The 21,402-nt window shown below is 38.2% G+C and overlaps 1 protein-coding gene across 50 annotated transcripts in view; it reads right to left on the reverse strand.

The window, feature by feature from the left end:
• Window positions 1-1,509: 1,509 nt before the first annotated feature.
• ANK2 (ankyrin 2) overlaps window positions 1,510-21,402 on the reverse strand; it is a 674,296-nt gene continuing 654,403 nt past the window's right edge. For 26 of the 50 annotated variants that reach the window (XM_027062989.2, XM_027063137.2, XM_053217044.1 and 23 more), the window contains 9 exons: window positions 19,496-19,627; window positions 18,406-18,549; window positions 15,021-15,306; window positions 13,113-13,401; window positions 10,085-10,168; window positions 9,817-9,981; window positions 8,353-8,535; window positions 6,759-6,850; window positions 1,510-3,770 (listed from right to left, as the gene is read on the reverse strand). In XM_027062989.2, the coding sequence (XP_026918790.1) occupies window positions 3,587-3,770; window positions 6,759-6,850; window positions 8,353-8,535; window positions 9,817-9,981; window positions 10,085-10,168; window positions 13,113-13,401; window positions 15,021-15,306; window positions 18,406-18,549; window positions 19,496-19,627 (1,559 nt within the window). In that variant the 3' untranslated portion in view covers window positions 1,510-3,586. Of the gene's footprint in view, window positions 3,771-6,758; window positions 6,851-8,352; window positions 8,536-9,816; window positions 9,982-10,084; window positions 10,169-10,676; window positions 10,770-13,112; window positions 13,402-15,020; window positions 15,307-18,405; window positions 18,550-19,495; window positions 19,628-21,402 lie in introns of all 50 variants that reach the window. The other 24 variants (XM_053217027.1, XM_053217030.1, XM_053217029.1 and 21 more) reach the window with 1 other exon arrangement.

A 21,402-nucleotide genomic window follows, 5' to 3' on the forward strand; every position in this document is an offset into this window, starting at 1 on the left:
CATTAAATATTTGGTTGGCTTCTCTTTATCTGTTCTTTTCATGTGCTTGTCTACTTGCCTACACCCAGACCAGACCCTCCATGCTGAAATATATTGAATTCCATCACTAGCCACCTAAGTTCAAATGCTGTTCGTGCCCGTTTCAATGTGTGTATATGTAATTGTCTCTTCTTTGTAACTAATTCAAGTCATTTATGAAATGTGCATAATCTTCCCTCAGTCGGGAGGTGGAGGGGTGGGGTTCACCCTACCTTACATTTTAAATATGTTTCTGTAAAAGGACATATGAACCACTGTTCATTGTTTTAATGGAGTTTGTACACCAATTAATGAAACGTGAGAAGACATTGAATATTCATTCCCTGATGCTTTAATCTCCTTAATCAAACTCAAGGCACTGGAAGCCATGAGTTCCTGTCAGTAGAAAACACAGCCCATGAGAAAAATGAGAGGAAGAGGATGGTCACACAGACAATCCTACTTTGGGAATTTTTTTTAACCTTGACTCTATTTTTATTATTTTTTAATTTCAAGCATACTTGGTATTTTAATTTCGGGAGATCTTGTAAATCAACTAGGCATATGAGCCAGATCCAGTGAGCTTTACAGCTTATACTAGTTAAAACTTCAGTAAAACCTACTCGATTTCCTAACCATGTCTTTTTGTACGTTTTTTACAGTAAAAAATAGTCTAGCGGCACTAAAGAGATTTTTCAAAAAACAAAAACAAAAAAACTCTCCAAATACAACTGATTTCAGTCTTGTATGTTTCTGCCCTTTTGCTGTTTATATTGATGTATCCATTTAGTGTTTAATTCTCAGGCTAGGAGATAAATAACACCCCCACGCACCCCAGCAAAATGCTGTTCCCAAAAAAGGGTGTTTCCAGAGCACCCCACTGCCTTGTAAGAGAAAACTAAAATGGAAGAGTCATGCCCAGTGGGCCTCGCTGCCCTACCAATCCCTGGTTACACTCCCCTCATTTTCCCCAAGCCCCCAAATTCCTATTTATTTAGTAATGATCCCCAAACTAAATATAAATCTTTGTTTTTCTTTTTTTTTTAATTTTTTTAACGTTTATTTATTTTTGAGACAGAGACAGAGCACGAACGGGGGAGGGGCAGAGAGAGAGGGAGACCCAGAATCGGAAGCAGGCTCCAGGCTCTGAGCCATCAGCCCAGAGCCCGACGCGGGGCTTGAACTCACGGACCTCGAGATCCTGACCTGAGCTGAAGCCGGAAGCTTAACCGACTGAGCCACCCAGGCGCCCCTGTTTTTCTCCTTTTGCATAACAAACACAATACAAATTTCTTTGAGAGCAAGGACAAAATCTGCTCATCTCCGTGTTTAACAGTGTTGGGCATGTAGCATCTTCAGCTACTAAATAAAAACTACAAGGAAAAGGGCAATTTGTGTCTTTTTTGGCTTTAAATGTATCACATCTCTTTAATAATGTCTTAGCTCCTGAAATCACAGATTAAGTGATAAAGAAGAATAAATCACTGTTGCCACATTTAACACTTGTACATTTTATTTAATTAAATCAGCCATTGTACACATTTGCAGCTATGTATTGTTAGTGTTGTATTTTTTTTTCCATTAACTAATACATGCCCTCATAGATATATTCAATTAGTGTTATCACCATGGGAACAAGATGCTGATTCATCAACTGAAAATTCACTTCTTCTCACAGTATTCAAGTTTTTTGATTACACAGCAAAAATCAAAACCAAAAAAAGGTGAATAACCATTATGTTGTTACACAGACATCATCTGCACTGCAAATAACACAACAGAAATGCTTTTCTTGAGCTCCAGTGAAGGTTCTGACAAGAAGGCCATGGTGTGTCTCAAAAAGTTTCACCATCAGCCTCTCTCATTTTGGCTGCCAAAAAAGCTTTATTTCCTATCCAACTGCCAAAAAGTGCTAGCATTTGAGGCTTAAGAGATTTGGCTTATGGGAAATCTCCCTCCCAGGAAATTTGCGCCCTTGGCAACACTACTTGAAATGATGAAGTGCCATTGTTTGTCACTTTTGTTTTTGACATTCGGAGCAATGAGTCATTTTTGCACAACAGGAAAAGACCAGATAGAATTGGAAAATGTTCAATCCCTGGAGGATAGACTCTTTTTTTTTTTTTTAATTTCATCTTCATCGAATATACTTTTCTTTAACAAATAACTGATTCAAAATGTATACTGTTTATATGAATATATTTGTGAATATATATATATGTTAAAATGCTACACAGCTTCAACCACTAGAGGAATAAGGAATTAGGACATGGAAATCACTCAGATGATTAAAGTTCCTTCTTTGAAACAAACAAAAAAGTGCACAAATGCACTTAAGAGTTTCCAAGGGAGTTTGGATTTCAAATAAATAAATCAAAAATTTTAACCAAAACCCAATTTGTAAGGATTTCTCAACCTTGTCTGCAAGCTAAAAAACAGACCTAGCTGAAAAGTGAAAAGTGCTTGCTCAGGGTCAGAAGAATGAAAACCATCAGTGTGATTAGAAGAGAAGTTTTGTCTGTGGTTTTGATTTTTAAATGCTACATGCAGGTATTAGAGAAGATATAAACCCGGAGGTGGGGGGGGAAACACTCCAGCATGGTGAAGGAGTTTAACCTTTTGTGTAGTGGGTAAATCTTGTTTCCAATGAATTATCTACAGTGCAGTGGCCAGAAGAAAGTACCACCAATAAGACAGCGTGGTTTGCTAAAGCAGCAATGAAAACTGGAAAAGTACAGTAGTTATAGCTTTTAAAATACCCTGCCAATGTGTCCAAAATCCAAAAGACCTGAAGATGCTAGAACGCCACAGGATGTAGCTGCTAGCAGCTGAATACCTCATTGTTTCACTCCTTTTGCCTTCTGCTCCCCTTCTCCCCTCCCTCAGAATGGCTGTTGGAGAATCATAAATCAAGGCTGGCCAGCACCAGCAATAAGTGCTTAGTTAGGATAGTTCCTTGAGGTCATTAACCCATCTTTAACTAGGAGCAATGGCTACTCTGGAAGGTCTAAGGACATGGTAGGTCTGAAGTGCTTCTTTTGGAGTAGAACTGTATTATCATTCGATTGTGTTAGCAATATCTTAATTAACCATTGTTCAGCAATTTCTAGAGGCCTTTTATTTCCATGATGCCCAGTGTAGTTATGATAGGCAGTGGTTTTAATTTTAATATGTTGTTCATCTGAGCATTTTAGCTATATACATTGTACAAGGATATCCCTTGGAAGGATTCCTATATATCAACACTTGAAGAGGTCTGTAGGTGAAGTTCTTCTGATCGATGGATTTTCATGGAGCTTGTGCAGAAGCAAAGAACGACGGAGGTGGCCAGTTTCCAGTTTAGCACAGACACAACAAAGTAGTGGATACAGCATCCAGACTGAAGGATGCTATCTTTGGTCACAAATTAGCTTACAGTTAAAGAGGATGGGGAAAAACTAAAACAAAATGCAGTGTTTTTGCTAAAAGTGGAAGTGTCAGGGTATCCCATTAGGTCGCTCTGCTAGTGAAACGGGAAGTTGCATATCGAGTGGATGTGTGGTTTCTGGTGTGAGGACAGGGCAGCCCCTCATTTGGCCTCTTGCTTCGAGTCCTCCTTGCAGAAATGCCGAAGGAGTTGCTGGAGGTCGCGCTGGAGGTCATCTTGGTCTAGTGCTTCTGGTACATCCTCCAGGTGCTCCAAGTAAATGTGTTTTCCATGCTGGTCCTTCACCACAGCCCTCTTCTGTGTACTGGCTTTACTCATTGTCGTCCTGGAGGAAAGCAGACAAGAGAGAATTATACTTTCTTCACTACAAGGCAGCCACCACCTTTGGGGTGGGAGTGATCACTGTGACATGAAAATACTTCACTGTGCTACCTCTGGATACTTCTAGACTGAGCTATTAGTTTAACATCTGCAGCCATCCTTCCACCTCTCTCTTTTAAACATGGCCTCTCCCATCTGACGTAAGTCATGAAATGTTTTAAAGTATTTTGGAACAAAGAATATTTTTTAAAACTTTCAGAACTATTTCAAAGAAATAAAACCATGCTTTAATAAGATTCTCTCCAAAAGCAACCATACAATCATTCATGTTTGTTTAAGGTGCACTGATTTGAAAGCGCTTGGCACATCCCGAAACAGGGATTCCATATGTACTTTTTGACAGGCTAGGAAAAATAGTTTTTGATTTTCTGAAAACACCTCAGCTGTCAGCTTAATCCTTAGAGTTGCATCCTGTTCTGGGAAATGTTCTAGGAAAACTTTTCCATGAGACATAGATCTTTAAAAACGGGAATCTTATTCTATCAACATAGAGGAAGGTGAATACCAACGAGAGACGAGGACTGCCCCAGCCTTGAAACTTCATCTGGAGATGGTAGGGAAGAGAGAGGAGAGAGAGAAAACACTGAGAGACAGATCCTTCCTCCATCTGCTCAGATTTCCAGGACTTTGCCCATTTTTGGTCTTCTATGCCACTGACTAGTGCTTTCTTGGCTCCCTCCTAATGATTACTTGACAAAAGGGGCTATGATGTACTGTGGTATTTAGTACTATTTTCCTGTATCCCTACTTGAAAATTATTAAACTGTAATTTGTTCATTCTCTGTCCTCCCATCTACTTCTCAACAGAATTATTCATTCTGTAAATATGTGGTGAACATTTTTATGTGCCAGGCACTATGATTGTAATAAATAAGGAAAACAAATCGCAGAGATTTTAAGCGATGTTCCAAATACAAAGTAACACAGTTAGTATGAAGTGAGGCCAAGACTCAAGGATTCCAGAGCCTGAATCTGTAACCACGATGCCATGCATCTTCACTTAAAACCACAGAAGAGCAGTCTTCTTAGCTTTACTCCAGCATTTTTCTTAATGGATTCCTAGTGTTCAGAAGCTAGAGGTTCTGCACTGTCATGCCTTTAAGATCATCCCGAGTTTTCATTGTTCTACCTTCTCACACTGCCATGCACTTAAGATACTCCTGATTTAAAAAAAAAAAAAAAAAAAAAGACTTATTTTAGCCAAAATACTTTCAGGTTTTCTTTTGGGCATCTTTGTCTCCTTCTTCCTTCTTCTCATGTTTTCTTATTCTCTCCTTCCTTTGACACCACATGAGTTATTTTGTATCTGAAAGCAAACTTAAATTTATTCCTCTTGATAAAAAAGGTCCAATTTTGTTCCAGTGGTTGAAATCAGATTGTGTTTTTCTCACGATTCAGCACCCATAATATTTTTCTTCTCCGAAAAGGCAAATATCTGATTATTTCTGCCAAGAGCTAATAGCAGCCTTCGTTGCACTGGTGTGGCTGTGTTGGGGGGTGGGGGCGGGGAGGCGGTGAATGAGCTTCTATCACAGGACAATCCCTGATATTTTGTGCAGATATCGTAGATGAATGTGCTTATGAGCATGTGTACGCATGTAACTCAAGCAGTGGATGGAATGAATTTACTTATGTGTATTCAGGGGAGCAGTGGGGATGATAAAATATCTTCAGCAACATACAAGATAAAGCAGTGTACTGACAAATACAGTTCCAGAACTAAATAGCTGTAGAACTTAATTGAGTTGTTCCATATCCCTGGCTTCAAATTCACCAGCAGTAATTAAGAAGTTTGGATTAGATGGTCTCTAAATCTATCCCAATGTAAAGATCTCATGATGTTAGGGTGTACATGGTTTGTGTGGCTTTGTCTGCATAACTGAATAAAAGACGTAAAAGTTCAGAGTATAAAAAGTACTTTATCCTTAATTCACGGGGCATTTTTTAAAGTTCCCTGAGCAATTACACTCTTTTAAATTCTTAGCTGCTGCTGTTTTTCCCATGTGATTGGAGGGCGGAATTGTGACAGAACCTTTAATTCGCTGTTCTAATTATTATGTTCTGCAGGCTGAAAATAGCTCTGTAGAGTACTATAAATGACAATCTTTTTCTTCTTTACAATGAAGCGAGAAGAACAATAGTAACTTGAATTTCCATTGTGTCTTTTCACTGAGAAGCTGAGGACACTTTTTTAGCATGGTGCTGCTAAAGAACCAAAGAGAGAGGGGACTAGAGAGAAGGGCCAGGAGACAAGGCAATGGTGCTGACAATCACGCATCAAGTAGGTGATAGGGACGACACAGCGTCACAGCTTGTCTCTTTCCTCAGGCACAAAAATGAGCCACTTACTTCTTTTATGGCCCTTTCTTAACTTGTTAAAATCCCTGGTTTCAGCATTTACAATCAGATTTGTGGGTATCCAACTCATGCTCATGTTATTTGCCACTCGCATGCAAGATCATGAAACAACTTAAAGATTTTAGAAGCAGCTTAAAAACAAAAACAAAACCCCAAAGCATGTGCCACTCAGCATTATGATTCGGTACGACTGAGCTGAAGGTAGCTGGTCACAAGATTAATCTGTGAGCAGCTGATTGGTTTCCTCTCCAAATGTGCTCCAAATCTGTCAACACAATGGAATATTCTAGCCAGTTGGCCTTAACGAAACTGATGACTTGTTAAAACCCAGGGAGTGGTTGTGTGAACAGGTGTCTCAGTTCCCCTCAAGCCTTGGTATCATTTTCAAAGCGTCAAGAGGACACTACAGGTTTGACACACTGACAGATCTACCACTTGGCAAAGCGGACAACATAGACAGAGTTGGTAATTCCCAAGGGACGTTAGGGCAGAGGTAGGGGCTCTGTTTTTCTTACAAGTGGAAAAAAAAGTCAAGGTGTTAGTAGGCAGAGCATAACCCCATGCTAACCCAAACCTTTTAATTACTGATCCATCCTCTTTCAGAATCTCATTCTCTACTAAACTGGGTAAGTGCACTTTCATGTGGCTACCTGTATAGCTCAAAGCCTGAAGAAAAAAGAAAGTAAGACAAAACCCACCATGAGCCATGGACTTAAAAAAAAGCTATTACTTTGCTTAATTGATACCATAAAAAGATATACTTGAAAGGAGAAATAAAAACAATCCTAGGAACAAATGTAAATACTGAGTTTTATTTACATCTCTCCCATTTGTGAGGGAGATGTATTGTATTACTCATAAATGTTGGTAAATAGCATCTGTACCGATCGACTTTTAATTTCCTCCACACCTCATCCCCCCTCTTTCTCTGGTGGAGACTCTAATGACGAATATAATGATCAGAGGCAAAAACGAGCAGCAAATGAATAAAGCCCAAAGCGTGCAACTCACATAATTCACCTTTTGGTTATACAAGGTCAAAATACTGTCCTTAAAAGTATTTAAATAAGGTATGCTTTTCATATCCCAATGCATTCCCATATATAATCTCAATGCACATTGTGGGTGTAGAAGAGAATGCACATATAACATTTAACTTCAAAATGTCTCAATAGCAAAAAAATGTTTTGTAGATGTTTGCATATGCCCTACAATCCCTTAGTGAAAACCCCTGGGGCCAGATGTATCTCAGAATTCGGAATATTTTCCCTTTTGGATTTTAGAAAGGTAGTATGATATATATGCTGTATATTTGAATACCTCTGATGGGGCAGGGACAGCATCTACTAATCAAACGCATAAATATATCCACAGCAAAACATATGAATATTCAGTCTAGGTAGGACCAAAAGACTCTCCATGTCATTATAACTCCATATCAGCTCACATTAAGTTTTACTGCCAAGTTAGCTTGCTATTAACCTACAAAATTTGTATTGGTTTTCAGAATTTTGGGATCTTTTTAATCCTAGTAAGGGTTTGTGGATCTGTCCCTATGGACCCATTTCCTAATTACTGAAAATCAGAACTTAAATAATTATAAATGCTTGTTTTATATCTAGGTTTAAAATAAATCAGAGTTTTCATTAATGCCTATCTTTGGAAATATTTGAGAGCATTAGCTACTAGAGATAATTCACAATCTCTTCCTTCCTTCCTTCTTTTCTTTTCTTTTCTTTTCTTTCTTTCTTTCTTTCTTTCTTTCTTTCTTTCTTTCTTTCTTTCTTTCTTTCTTTCTTTCTTTCTTTCTTTCTTTCTTTCTCTTACTAATTAAAGAATTAAAGTCACTTCTGGAGCATCTAAACAAGATGTACAATCGTGACCTAACTCCAGAGATTCTGATTCAGTTGAAGCGAATCCTGGTCATCTAGACTTTTAAAAGCATTTAAGATGACACGGAACTTGTCGCTTTGTGGATACCACAAGTTGAGAAAACGTTACCTCACTGTACAAGTTATTCAAACAGCAACTCTACCCTCTTGAATTATTCTGCACCCTTCCATGAATACATATATGGAATGACATAATGGTAAATCATTTTATTTTTAAACACAAAGCAAGCACAAAACACACAACACAAAAACACAAAAGTGATAATGCTTCTATACCTCTTCAAAGTCATCTTTGGCTGAAGGAAGATCAGTGGCTAAACTAGAATCACCCAGATGTTTCTCCATCCTTTCTCCATGTACCATAGTTGTTTTAACAACTTTGCTGACTCTACGGCCTTCCACTGGTTCAGCCTGAAATTGTGAGGTACTGGACAAAATGCTGGGCTCAGACAAAGTTACCTAATGAATGAAGGACACATGATAACACAGTTTCTGACTGCCAAAATGTAACAGTGATGGATTTTTCTATGTAAAAACAAACAAACAAACAAACAAAACCCCAAAACCTTAAAATGGTATACACGGACCTTCTGGAAAATAGTATTTTGGAAAAGAGAAGCAGGTACTAAAAGAAAGAAAAAAGCCTATAATCAACCGGTAATGCCTATATAATGACTCTATACACACAGCACCAAACCCACCACTCATTAATCAGCTGAATGAAAATCTGTCAGGAAGTATTATGAATAAGAAACTGATTCCTCAGTGACATGACAACCTGAGCATGAACTCTCTTTTCCCCCATGTTTAAATGGTTTTGATTTTATGAAGATAAAATTAAACCCCAAAAGAGGAACTCTCAAAGATATGAGAAATTGAAAAAGTAGATTTCTAGAGAAACTGTGGGTGCGATAATAAACTTCTGAGGATGTGAATGAATGCAAAACAGTGAGTGTGTCACCAATGATATGTCAAAGGGAGTAAACGTTCCTCAGAGAGGGAAGTAGAACAGAAAGAAGTAAAACTATAAATCAAGGAGTTTCTGGATCCTGGCTTTAGTGACTGAAATGCAGAAGTTTAAATATCAAATATTTATCTCCAGTGTCCTACAGAAGACTGCTATGCTGCCCGGGCACAAGCATTACAACACAATTTTACAAGGTCTTTTCATGATATACAGCTCGCCAGCAAATGGAATTCTGGTCTTTTAAAATTTCAGTTTTGGATTTCTGTTTTATGTACTCAGCCATGAATTAAACAGAAAATAGAAATAAGAAGGACCAGGGGCACCTGGGTGGCTCAGTTGGTCGAGCGTCCGACCCTTGATTTCAGCTCAAGTCCTGATCTCAGGGTTGTGAGATCAAGCCCTGCATCCGGCTCTGTGCTGACAGTGCAGTGCCTGCTTGGGATTCTCTCTCTACCCCCCACCCCTCCCCCGCTTGCGCGCGCTCGCTCTCTCTCTCTCTCTCTCTCTCTCTTTCTCAAAATAAATAAATGAACTTAAAAAAATAAATACATAAGAAGGACCAAACAGAGACAATGAGTATAATGGCTACAAATGTCCTTGAAGGTTAGTTTAAAATTCCACAAAATCATGAAGAAACATGTGAATATGCAACCGAAAGCAGAGTGCCATATAAGCGGGAGCAGTGGGGCCCAGTATGGACAATCGTGTCCACCTCTTCTGACTCTGTTTTAGACCTCTCCATAAAATCAGGCTGGAGAATCAGATGATCTTACCTCTGACTGTTCAGTGTCACTCTTTAATACAATGCGCTTCATGACTTTGGAATAGCCATCTCCTTCCTCAATGCTGATGGGTCCCTGTGCCATTCCCTGCATTGTAACCTCTTCTTTCTCTGTGCCATCAGAGGCTACGTACCGCCTAATGATTTTCCTAGTGACCTGAAAGATATTTTATTCATGTATCTTGTGTTTGAGTGACAGTACCGGGGTACCGATAAGTTTTAAACAGGAGGCTTTGAGATCAACCATGTTAGGACAATACCTTCTTTACCACAGTGTGTCCATGCTCATCAATGTATTCTTCTTCTGTGACTGTTTCTGGGGGTATGTCAGGCATATCATCTCCCTAAACAGTTGAGAGAAAACGGTCACTTCAGTGTCGGGCATCAATTCTGAGAAACTACTCCCAAGTGCTTATGTTAGAAAATGAAGGGAGCTACTGAGAAGCACTGCTGAGATGCCAAATCCTGTCGAGTAGTGTGTTTTAAAGAAAAAAAAAAAAAAGGTGGGAAGTAACATGCTTAGGAGAAGTGGACCAAAGTTAGGCGTAAAACAAACACTCCAACAAAAACAGACAAGCAAGGTGAGGTGGGTGGAACTGAAGAAGCGGTCTCTCTCTTGCTGTTTGCTCTCTTGGAAGTGGGCTGCCAATGTCATCACCATTGCAGGTTTTTTTTGTTTTTTTTTTTTTTACGAACAAAACTTAGGAGAGTTAAGTGAAGGGGTCTGCTTTTGAATGGCCATGCACTACCTAAAGAGCATGCCAAGCCCTCGTGGCTCCATGGCTAGCATCACTCTCTGAGGGTTACGGGGACAGAAGTGTCCCGGACGTGCAGGAACGTAACAGCTGGTACCTGAATAATCACTCGTCGGCGGACAACCCTGGTAGTTACCATCGCCTCCTCATCTGAGCTGGCCTCCAGCTCACCTAATTCCTCTGTTAGCTCCTGGTGGAAGCATGGAAGCATCGTTTTGTTTAACACGCTAAGGAATGTCTTCACTACTGGTTTCTGCTTTAGTTCACACGGTTTTCTGAAAGTTTTATTCATGGAGGCTGTGCTAGAAAAGCCAGCACAGCAAACAAGTGTGTGTCTGTCTCACACTTTGGTAAGAATACTTTTTTGTTCAATGAATGCAAACAATTCTGGAATTCTGAAAGCTGAGTGCCCATCTGTCAGAATCTATCAAAAGAAATGAGCCACTTGTCCACATTACTTCTTGGACTTAAACTCCTGATAAACAAGCAAATGTAAACCAAAACTTAAGCAACACACACACACACACAGACACAACACTTGGAAGCCATCGATACTCAACACTCAGGCTTAGGCTTAGAATGATTAACCCACAGGTATAGAAACAACTCATGCTTGTAGCAGAACTTTCTGCAAAAAGTCAAAATTTCCTGCAGCTCTTATTTAGCCAGTTGAGCATCTCCCTGGCAACAAACAAGGCAGGCTATGAATAATATTAGACTCATTTTGCAGAGAAGTTAAGATGCACAGGCCAGTCTGATTTTATGGGTCTGGCCCAGAGTCAAAGATGGAGCTAAGAACACAATTTTAGATTAGAACATATCTCGGGAGCGTTCCATTGAATTACTCTTTCCTAACAGGATACTACTTTTTTTTTTTTGTTAAAGAAAACTCAATGATATTTTTTCAACATATTTTAAAATATCTGACATATTTCTATATGCTTTTCTGCTAAAGGAAAACATGTAAAATCGAAACCAAATTGTACTTTAAATACATTCTGGAATCTGCTGCCTAGAAAGATGATCAGCAAGAAAAGTGACTGAAGTCAGATCCTCAAGTTAGGGTCATGAGAATTAAGGGTCAAAATAGGAAGCATCACAGAGATAACTGGATATTCACCAAGAATAAATGGAACAGGCCCATAGAAAGTGGAATACAGAATGACTTATCAAAATTTATTTATATGCATAGAAAAAATAAATGAATTATACAGATAATTGTTTGAAATCTATACTTCAATTAGCCAATGGATTCTTAGGCTAAATTTAGTAACTCCTAAGCCCTGACAGCATCTTTGAAACATTTTTACCAGAATTCATTTAAGCTGAGAATTTGGGAGATGAGTAATTCTGTGCAAAGGTACACTTAAAATAAAAATCCATTCACGGGATGAATTCATTATTTAAGATAACTACCAAAACTGGGACACAGTTCTCATTTGCCTGAAATTCCCCTAATTTTAGTTATGATCTTAGATAAATCCTGCTAGCAGATGTCACCCTCATAGTGAACAAAAATAAATGTAGGACTTAAGCCCACAGATATGTTGTATCATGCTTTTCTTCAAAACCTTTCAGTTCTTTTCTATACCTCATTCTTTACTACTGAGACCTATATTAATGCTTTAAAAACACGGTGACATAAAAAAATGCTTTTGAATTCTAAAAGGACAAATATATAATTTAATAGATATTAAATTTAACCCAAACAGATTCTCACACTTTTTTGTGCATGACAATCATCCAGAGAGTTATTTAAAATGCAGATTCTTGCTCCCCTCTTCCCTGAGATTCATTCCTCTGAGGAGGGCTTAAACACCGCCGGTGAACACTGAGGCATGTGAATGATTCAGAATACACCGTTTAAATTAATTTCTTAGATGGTCTCCGGAGACCCCTCTTTGCAACATCAAAGCTCCCTTAATGACAAAGGAAACACTTAAGTAAGTTTCTGCTCCTTATTCTGACATTCTGAACCAGGATAAGTTAAGGTACACTGTCCTTTTTCAAAGTCATTCTTAAAATAGGTATAAGGAGACCTATTTTGGAAATAATCCTTCCTTTAATGAGGAAAATTTGGGGAGGGGAGGAAAACCCCACCTGATATCCACAGTCTGCGTGTTCATCACCTGACAGCACAGACAGATGTAACCAGAGTCTGGCTCCCACAAGTTTCCATGGCTGGCACTTACCGGGGGCCCTGTTAATCCCCCTCACTAGTCTTCGTGCCCATGGTTAGCAACTCTGAAAAGCTACATCAGGCATACTGTTTCACTCCAGGGTTCATTTTCCTTAGCAAAAGGGTTTCCCAATTGTAACATTAAGGCTCATGCTCAGGTAGCAAGAATTAGAACTGTGTATCTTTTTTTTTTTTTCCTAGATTCCCTGGTTCCCAAGTTTTAAAGGGGATTGAGGGGTTTCCAGGGTCCAGGTCGATTTTTTTCAGAGAAAAAATAAACCATCAGAGAAATGGAAACTGGGGAAGATTTGTAGCTTTGCTGCCTGTGGGCAAGGAAAGAGAGGAGATCCTTACCTTATGGAAAGCTGCATCGTCATCGAATCTTTCAAGGGCCTGTGGCTGGTCATCAGCAGACTCCACTATCACAAGGCTAGTTTTCTGAGAACTCTCCTCCTTATGTTCTGGGGGCTCTTCGGGTTCCTGTACGATGGGAGAGTCGCCCTGCTCACTAGATGTTGGAGTCTGGAGGTGTGGCCTCTCCTCCTCAGGAGGGGTACTGATTTCCTCAGGTGTCTTGCTTTGAGAGCCAGATATAGCCGTAGGCTTTTGAGTCTCTGACACTTCCGTCCCTGGGGTTGTCACACTGAAATGGAAAAGCCAAGTTACACCATGAGAGCATTTACATTTCCCCTTTTGCTAAAGCAAGGCAATTGGAACGAAAGATGCAACTTGTCTTTATGGTCCATGACAAGTCAAAATAAGTTTTGTATATATGGCCGAGAAATGAAATTTGAATAAAAATCATATGTAAGAAAGTTACAGCTCCTTGATCTAGTATTGGCTGGGATGGATCTATTCTAAAGAGAAAAATTATTCTAAAATGTATTACCATTTCTTAATCTCTACAAAGTATATAAATTATAATTTCATCTTTTCTTTGATAACTCAAGGTTATCTTGAAGATTTGAGGAGGTTTATATAACAAAGATCTGTAGACAATAAGTCTTCTGAAGCAAGAATCAAAGTTCGGGAAATTTTTTTAAACATATATAAACCCCATGTTAATATGGTTATCATAATTGCAAATATAGAGAGATTCTTATTATACTTCTGGAAAATTATTACTTGATGGAAAGACCTAGTTAAAACTTTTTCTTTTGATTTAATTTGGAGTTACTCCAATGCAATCTTTATAATCTCAATTTTAAATACGAAAATTCTTTTTCTGCTTTTAAACTTCTTATTACAAATTTCTGTCACTCTGTAGATATTAAGTGACCAAATGCCTCTCTGATATTCCCTCTTTGCTTCCCATCTTTTTATTTTTCTTTCTTTCTTCTCTCCCCTAAAATCTAAAGGTAGTTGGTAGGCGGTGGCTCAGTGGAAGAAAGAGGATTTTATTACCCATTTCACCCTCTTCTCAAGCTCCAGTGACCCCAGCAGAAAACTCGCTTACTGGTGTAATCTCCTGACACACTATTCTCAGATTTCAGGTCTGGGGACACACTTGCCTTTCACATCATCTGTTTTCCTTCTCTAGATATAACAAGCGTCATTTAAACAATTCTCTTTCTCATTTGCTTCTATGAAGCCCAGTACTTGAGTTCTGAGCTGACTGTTCTATAGCTTCCTTTAGCCAGAAAGTCTCCAGAAGACTTCTCTGTATTTCCACTCTGAACTTATCCCACTTTATTTTGATGGTCTTTCATTCTGTGTGAATAATTTGTGTTGCGTTTCTATTTTTATTGTCAGCCACCCCAATGCTTTGGTGACATACACTGAGGGCTGCTTCGCCTACAGCATCCCTGTTCATACTGTGAACTAGCCATGGGACAACTGGCACATATCAGAGCACTGCAGAGAAGTCAAGTGCAACAGTCTTATAAGCAATAAGCATGAGGTCTTCATGAAATCTTACAGTTTAAACAATGCTTTCACAGGCATATCCTTGACCTGTGACCCTATGAGATGAATAAGGTATATATTCTTATAACTTAGAGATGTGGAAACAGAAACCAAAAAGGGCTTGGGGCTTGCCCAAGGTCATAGAACCAGAAGTTGTTTTAAGCAGATCTACCATACAATGCTGCCATAATTATGTCTCAAATCTTTCGCTCTTTTTCCTGTAGTTCTGGCACTTGTTACTGGTGGGCTTATTTGAAAACCATCTGAAAACAATTTACGGTTGCACGTGCCTGGCACTCTTGCCATACTGGCTTATTTCTTGGAATTACATTGGACAGGCTTTCTTTTGAAACTCACAAGTACTCCTGCTGACATTCAAGAGATGACTCTTCAGGCAGGTCTTGCATTTTCCCTGAGAAATCCTGTTGAACTTGCTCCTTGTGAGTTTGGGGAAAGAGCTCTGTTGCTGAACTGTCCCCCTCAGTTTTGGGGATGCAATCCTGAAAAGTAGAATAACCGACAGAAATGTCTTCCTCTGAGACAATGGGAGGGTGATCACAGGACTCGCTTTCTTTAGAAGCAGCTTGCTCCTCTTTCTGCTTGTGCTGTGCACTGCATAGCTCCTCTTGAAGTACTGAGAACCCTACAGGGAGAAACAATTTAAATGAAATATTAACTGAAGCTCACTTACATTAAATGGGTATTTACTCGGTAACTATTAATGTGCCACATCCTGTGACAGATCCATGGTTACAAAGCTGAATGAGATAACTGTGTCTGCCTTCAAGATACAGATCATCTATTGAAGCTCAGGCAAGTAAGAATCTGTTGAAATGCAGAGTGACTGGGCCACAGTGCCAGTCAATAAATGCAGGAGCACCCAACTCAGGGTTAAAGAATTAGGAAGGGAAATGCAGAGGGTGTGACATTTTAAGGAGACTTAATGATTACTGCTACTGAGGCATAGAATGTAAGTAGGAAGAAGGATTAGAGTTTAATAATAATTAATAATAGCTAATACATTCTAAGTATTATGTGTTAGGCACTGTTCTAGGTGTTCCACAAGTATTAACTTGTATTAACAACACTTGAGGTTAGTACCCTTTTTTGTGGAGGGTCTCTCATGCCATGCTAAGGAATATTATCATACCCAGGGCAATGAGGAGTCACTGAAAACTTTAGCAGAGGTATGACTGACATTCATCTACTTATTTATTCACTCAACAGATGTATATATTATCAACTATGTAGTAGGTGCTGTTTAGACGTTAGAGATATAGCAGTGAACAAGGTAGAAAAAGTCCTCACTGAACTTTTATTTCTGCAGATATATATTTATGATAAATTTTAGGAGAAAAGGAAACCATGGTAAAGAGTAAATAGGGCTAGTATTTTAGATAGAATTGTCAGGAAAGGGTGCTTTGGGGAGATTGATTTTGAGCAGAGGCCTGAATAGGTAGGTATTTGATGCTCTGAGGGAAGAATGCTCCAGAGTGGAGGAAACAGAAAGTAGCAGAGCTCCAAAGCCCCAAAATGCATAGGGTGCCCAGGGAACATCAAGGAGGCCAGGTGTCTGGGATTTATATAAAAAAAGGAGAGAAACAGGAGATAGGACAAACTTTCACTGGATAGTAACACACACCATCATTTAAATCTATGAAAAGAAGCTACAGAAAGGAATTGTGTAAAAATAGCCAGAAAAATAAGCAAAAGAAAAAAAAAACATGAAGGGAGGGTGTCATGGAAAGTGAATGAAGAAAATGTTTTTAAAAATATTAATTTTTTGTCAAATATTACTAAGGAGTAAATAAGATGAAGACTGAAAAATTATTCGCTGTATTTGGCAATGAGGAAATCATTAGTGAATTTTATAAGATTGCTTTCTGTTGAGTGGTGATGACTCAAAAAATGACTGTCACGGATTCTAGAGACAGTTCTAGAGAACAGGAAGACAGGAAGTAGATATAGGGAATATAGGCTATTCTTTTGAAGAGATTTTCTATAAAATGAATGGAGAAACAGAACAATCATACAAGAAGGCATATAGGATGAAGGAGTTGTTTTGTTTTGTTTTTAAAGAATGGGCTCTACTTAAATGTCCATCAACTGATAAATGGATAAAGAAACTGTGGTTTATATACACAAAGGAATACTATGTGGCAACGAGAAAGAATGAAATATGGCTTTGTAGCAACATGGATGGAACTGGAGAATGTTATGCTAAGTGAAATAAGTCATACAGAGAAAAACAGATACCATATGTTTTCACTCTTATGTGAAACTTATGAGAAACTTAACAGAAGACCATGGGGAAGGGGAAGGAAAAAAAATAAGGTTAGAGAGGGAAGGAGCCCAAACTGAGAACAAACTGAGGGTCGATGGGTGGGAGGGAGGGGAGGGTGGGTGATGGGCATTGAAGAGGGCACCTGTTGGGATGAGCACTGGGTGTTGTATGGAAACCAATTTGACAATAAATTTCATATTAAAAAAATGAAGAATGGGCTCTATTAAAGCATGTTTTAATGCTCTTGAGCATGATCTAGTTGTAGGAAGCCACAGTGGATAACTGAAGGAGTGAGGTCCTTAATTGGATAAAAAGAGATGAGATCCAGTACAAAAGAAGAGATAATGGTTTTAGCAAAGCAAAGGCATTTCATACAGAAGGGAAGGTAGAGTACAGACATTGAGATGCACTTAGATTGGTAGAGTTTGTGGTGAAAGAATATGGACATTCGCTTAGGACTATTCTTATTTTTTCTAAGAAATATGAAGCTTGGTCATTAGCTTTAAAAAAGGAGAAGAGAAATGTTGGAGGCTTGAAAGAAGAAGAGAAGGTATAAAATAGAGGTGTGAGAGAGACAGAAAGAGAGAGAGAGCAAGAGAGAAAGAGAGAGAGAGGGAAAGAGAGACAGAGAGGGAGGGAGAGAAGATAATGAGCATGCAAATAAAGGAGAATGGATCAGAGAAACTTTAGTACTGAAAAGGTGGTAGGGCCAATGGCTGGAGGTCCCAGTGGGTTTGAAGAATCACCAGTATCGAAGCAAAAGAAGAAGTAAGTGTAATGCTTCAAATCAGGACCCAGAAGTAATATAGTCAGTGGTAATGATATAGTCTTGGTTGTGAGCACAGGAATGGGTAGCTAGAGTAAAAGACACAAGTATAAGTACCACCAAGGATCCGAGGAAAGGGCATTGGATAGGTCATCCGTGTTGTTATGAACTGAGTATCTGTATCCCCTTAAAATCATCTGATGAAACCCTAATCCCAATGTGATAATATTTAGAGGTGATGCCTTTAGGAGGTACTTCAATCATGAGGGTAGAGCCTTCATGACTGGGACTTGTGCCTTTATAAGAAGACACCAGAGAACTAGCTAGTTCTCTTTTCCCCAGGTGAGGACACAGCAAGAAGGCAACCATCTACAACCCAAAGGAGGGTCCTCACCAGAACCTGTCTGTGCTGTCATCCTGATCTCTGACTTCCACTCTCTAGAACTGTGAGAAATAAATTTCTCTTATTTAAGCCACCCAGTTTATGGCATTGTGTTATAGCAGTCCAAAATGGTTGGAACAAAGGTGAAATAACAAAGAATGAGCAGTATGAAGGTACCTATAAAATGAGAAAAAATATGTGATCACCGGAGTCCACAGACCACCCTTTAAAAAAAGAAGGAAGATTTGTTCCAGTCACCTGAATTAGTCATACATACACCACACACCCACTCCCACACAGATTGTTTGACCTTCACTATGATCCAGTGCAATTGTCTGTTCAATTTCTGCATAGCTATGACTGATGCGCTCCTGGAGAGGCTCTGTGCTGGCCTCCATGAGATGAACAATATCCATTCGGTTGATCTTGGTGAGACATTCAATGAGACTTGTATCTGGGATATTAGAGAAAAAAACAGAAAAACATTTATAATATCTGAGGGGTAATCTTTTGAAAACCTCTTTCATTTAGTTGCCTTACTAAAATTTTTATATCTGTACAGGAAACAAAGCCCAACTAAAGGTCTTTGTAAAAAAAAAAAAAAGCAAATAGAAAGGAGGTATGCATAAAATAGTGGGGGAAAGCATAGGCAAAAGCCCTAAAAGTAGAGTTGTCAGATAATATATAGGATATCCTGTCAAATTTGTATTTCAGATTAAAAAAAAATTTAATATAAGTATATCCCAAATACTGCAGGGGGTATACTTATACTAAAAAAATTATCTGTAGACTCTTTGAAATTTAACTAGAAGCCCTTTATTTTTATTTGCAAAATCTGGCAATCCTACCTAGAAGAATGGTAAGAGAAGGAAAGATAAATGTAGACTGGATGTTTATAAGGGAGGTCTGTAGGTAGATCTTCAGGGAGGCGTTAGAGGAAGTAGCAAATTTAGCTGAAGAATGAGAGGAAGTAATGGTCTTTATCACTTCTCATTTTATTTGATGTGGTCAGAATATTATACATAAATCATTATAAAGAATATCTACCTGACATCTTTCTGTCATGTAAGTTATTTAGGAGTAAAGGTAATATACTGCCAATAAAACGATGATAAATAAAGTAACTGCGTCCAGTCTCAATATTTAGAAAATTTTAGGACTTTCATAATGTTCCTGTTAGCAGCCAGTGTTTCCGCTGACATTGTTCATGGGAATATAAGAATTTTTATGCAACATGCATATTTTAGAAATACCATGGCTTGTTCTCATTTGCTTACAGTAGCACTTCAGATTGATGGCATTTGTTATTATTTTACTGAATTGGCAAGAGAGGGCTTGGTGAATAAGACATATACCCCAACCTTTAGCCTAATGCTTTTTACATACAGTTTCCCACCTACCGGTAGCATGTTTCCCATCCCTTTCCAGCCAGTACTTCAATAGCGCGTGACTCTGGTCTTGGAGGGAGTTAGGATTCTCAATTCGAATTTGATGAATTTGCTCCTCAGTGAAATCCAGTTCTCTTGCTAATTCTAGACAAGAAAATATTACTCTAAATACAGTAACTTCAACATTTGAGTCTCTAACACCTTGCCTTGTGATTTTGTAAGTGATGTATTCTTTGTATTGCTGTAAGAGGGTTCATTTTCTCCCCTATGTATTAGAAGTGACTCTCAATAGGTCTTTGTTCTTCTAGCACTAATTGTGGATTTTATTAAAACTGGATATAGAATCGATAACTTTCATTGTGGAATCACTAAATTTGAGACAACTGTTGATACAAAGATGTACAATTCAGGCTCAATTAATTCCAAAATGCAGAAGAGACCATTCATACAGGCCTATACTCTTAACCAAGATAATGAAAAATAAATTACTAAAAATAGGAGTTATAGACTGTTTCTCACTTTTAATCATCATTAGGCAATGTTTTAAGTACTATAAATCCTATTTCTGGATACTTGGGTAAATACTGGCTGTGGTTATATTATGGTGGTTGGCTAAACTCCTTTGATTGGATGTCACATGAATAAAAGGTCTGGGAAGCATTAACTGACCTAGGGGAAAAGCCACAAATTTTTCCTTTAAAGTCTACCACTAACACTGTATTTGGACACTTATACATTGTGGTATGAGTGACTGAGTGTAAATGAGTGTCTTCTTTGGAGGGCAGCTTGCCGATATCTTTCAAAACTAAAAATATACATACCCTTTATCCAGATATTCAATTCTACTTCTAGTAATGTGCCCTGTAGAGATACTCATGAAAATACACCAATGCACTAGGATATTTGTCATTAACAGGAAACAACCTAAATATCCAGCAATAAAGGCCACTGGTAAAAGTATGATACTTCCATACAGTAAAAATTAAATAGCCATTTCAAAGAATGAATAGATATGTCTACCCTGATGGAATATTTACCAGGAATATTACTGGGGAAAATTGTGCTTACTTTTAAATAACAGACATAGATGTGGGTATTGTATATTTTTTGGAATACATGAGAAAGTATAAGCAGTTACTTTTGAGGCATGGTGTTAGAAGACCAGATGTAGGTGTGAAAAACTTATTTACTTTTCATTTTATACCATCCTGTATAGTTGTGGGGCTTGAATTTTCAACAAGTATACAGATACTACGCTTTATACACAAACACACTTATTTAAAAAACAAACTAAGTAATTCTGAATGTTACCTATTTGTCAATCATGGATATTTTCATGTCCTTCCTTTCCCTAAATCGCTCAATTAAATAAATCTGATTATTATTAACAATTGCTTTAAAATGTTTAAAAGTGAGGACATGACTATTCTGTTTTGTTATCAATTACCTTTGTTAAAGGTTTTACGGAATTCTATGCATCATACTGATTCCATAATTCACTTTCCTTTAAAAAATTATTTAACATACATTATAGCTTTTATGCTTAAATATCCTAATCTCTCAGAAAATTAGTTAAATATCTTACTCATATGTATTTCAACAGGCATCCAAAGCAAATTTTAGTACTGTTCACAATGGAGATATCTAATATAAGGTATCTAAAATAGGGAGCCCTGGGTTACATCTCCAACCAAATTTTATGACAATTACATCTCACAATGATTTTGAAACACAGTCATCTCCCCAAAGTTTAGGTATCCATAGCTCCCAAAGGAGGATGGTGACATGTAGCATATTATCAAATCTCCTAATTTAAAGCTCTATTTTTCAATGAATTATTGGGACCTCATCATTTCTGCACAGCAAAGGAAACAATCAACAAAACTAAGAGGCAACCTACAGAATGGGAGAAGATATTT

Source organism: Acinonyx jubatus, chromosome B1, assembly GCF_027475565.1.
Source record: "Acinonyx jubatus isolate Ajub_Pintada_27869175 chromosome B1, VMU_Ajub_asm_v1.0, whole genome shotgun sequence".
Classification (NCBI taxonomy): Eukaryota; Metazoa; Chordata; class Mammalia; order Carnivora; family Felidae; genus Acinonyx; species Acinonyx jubatus.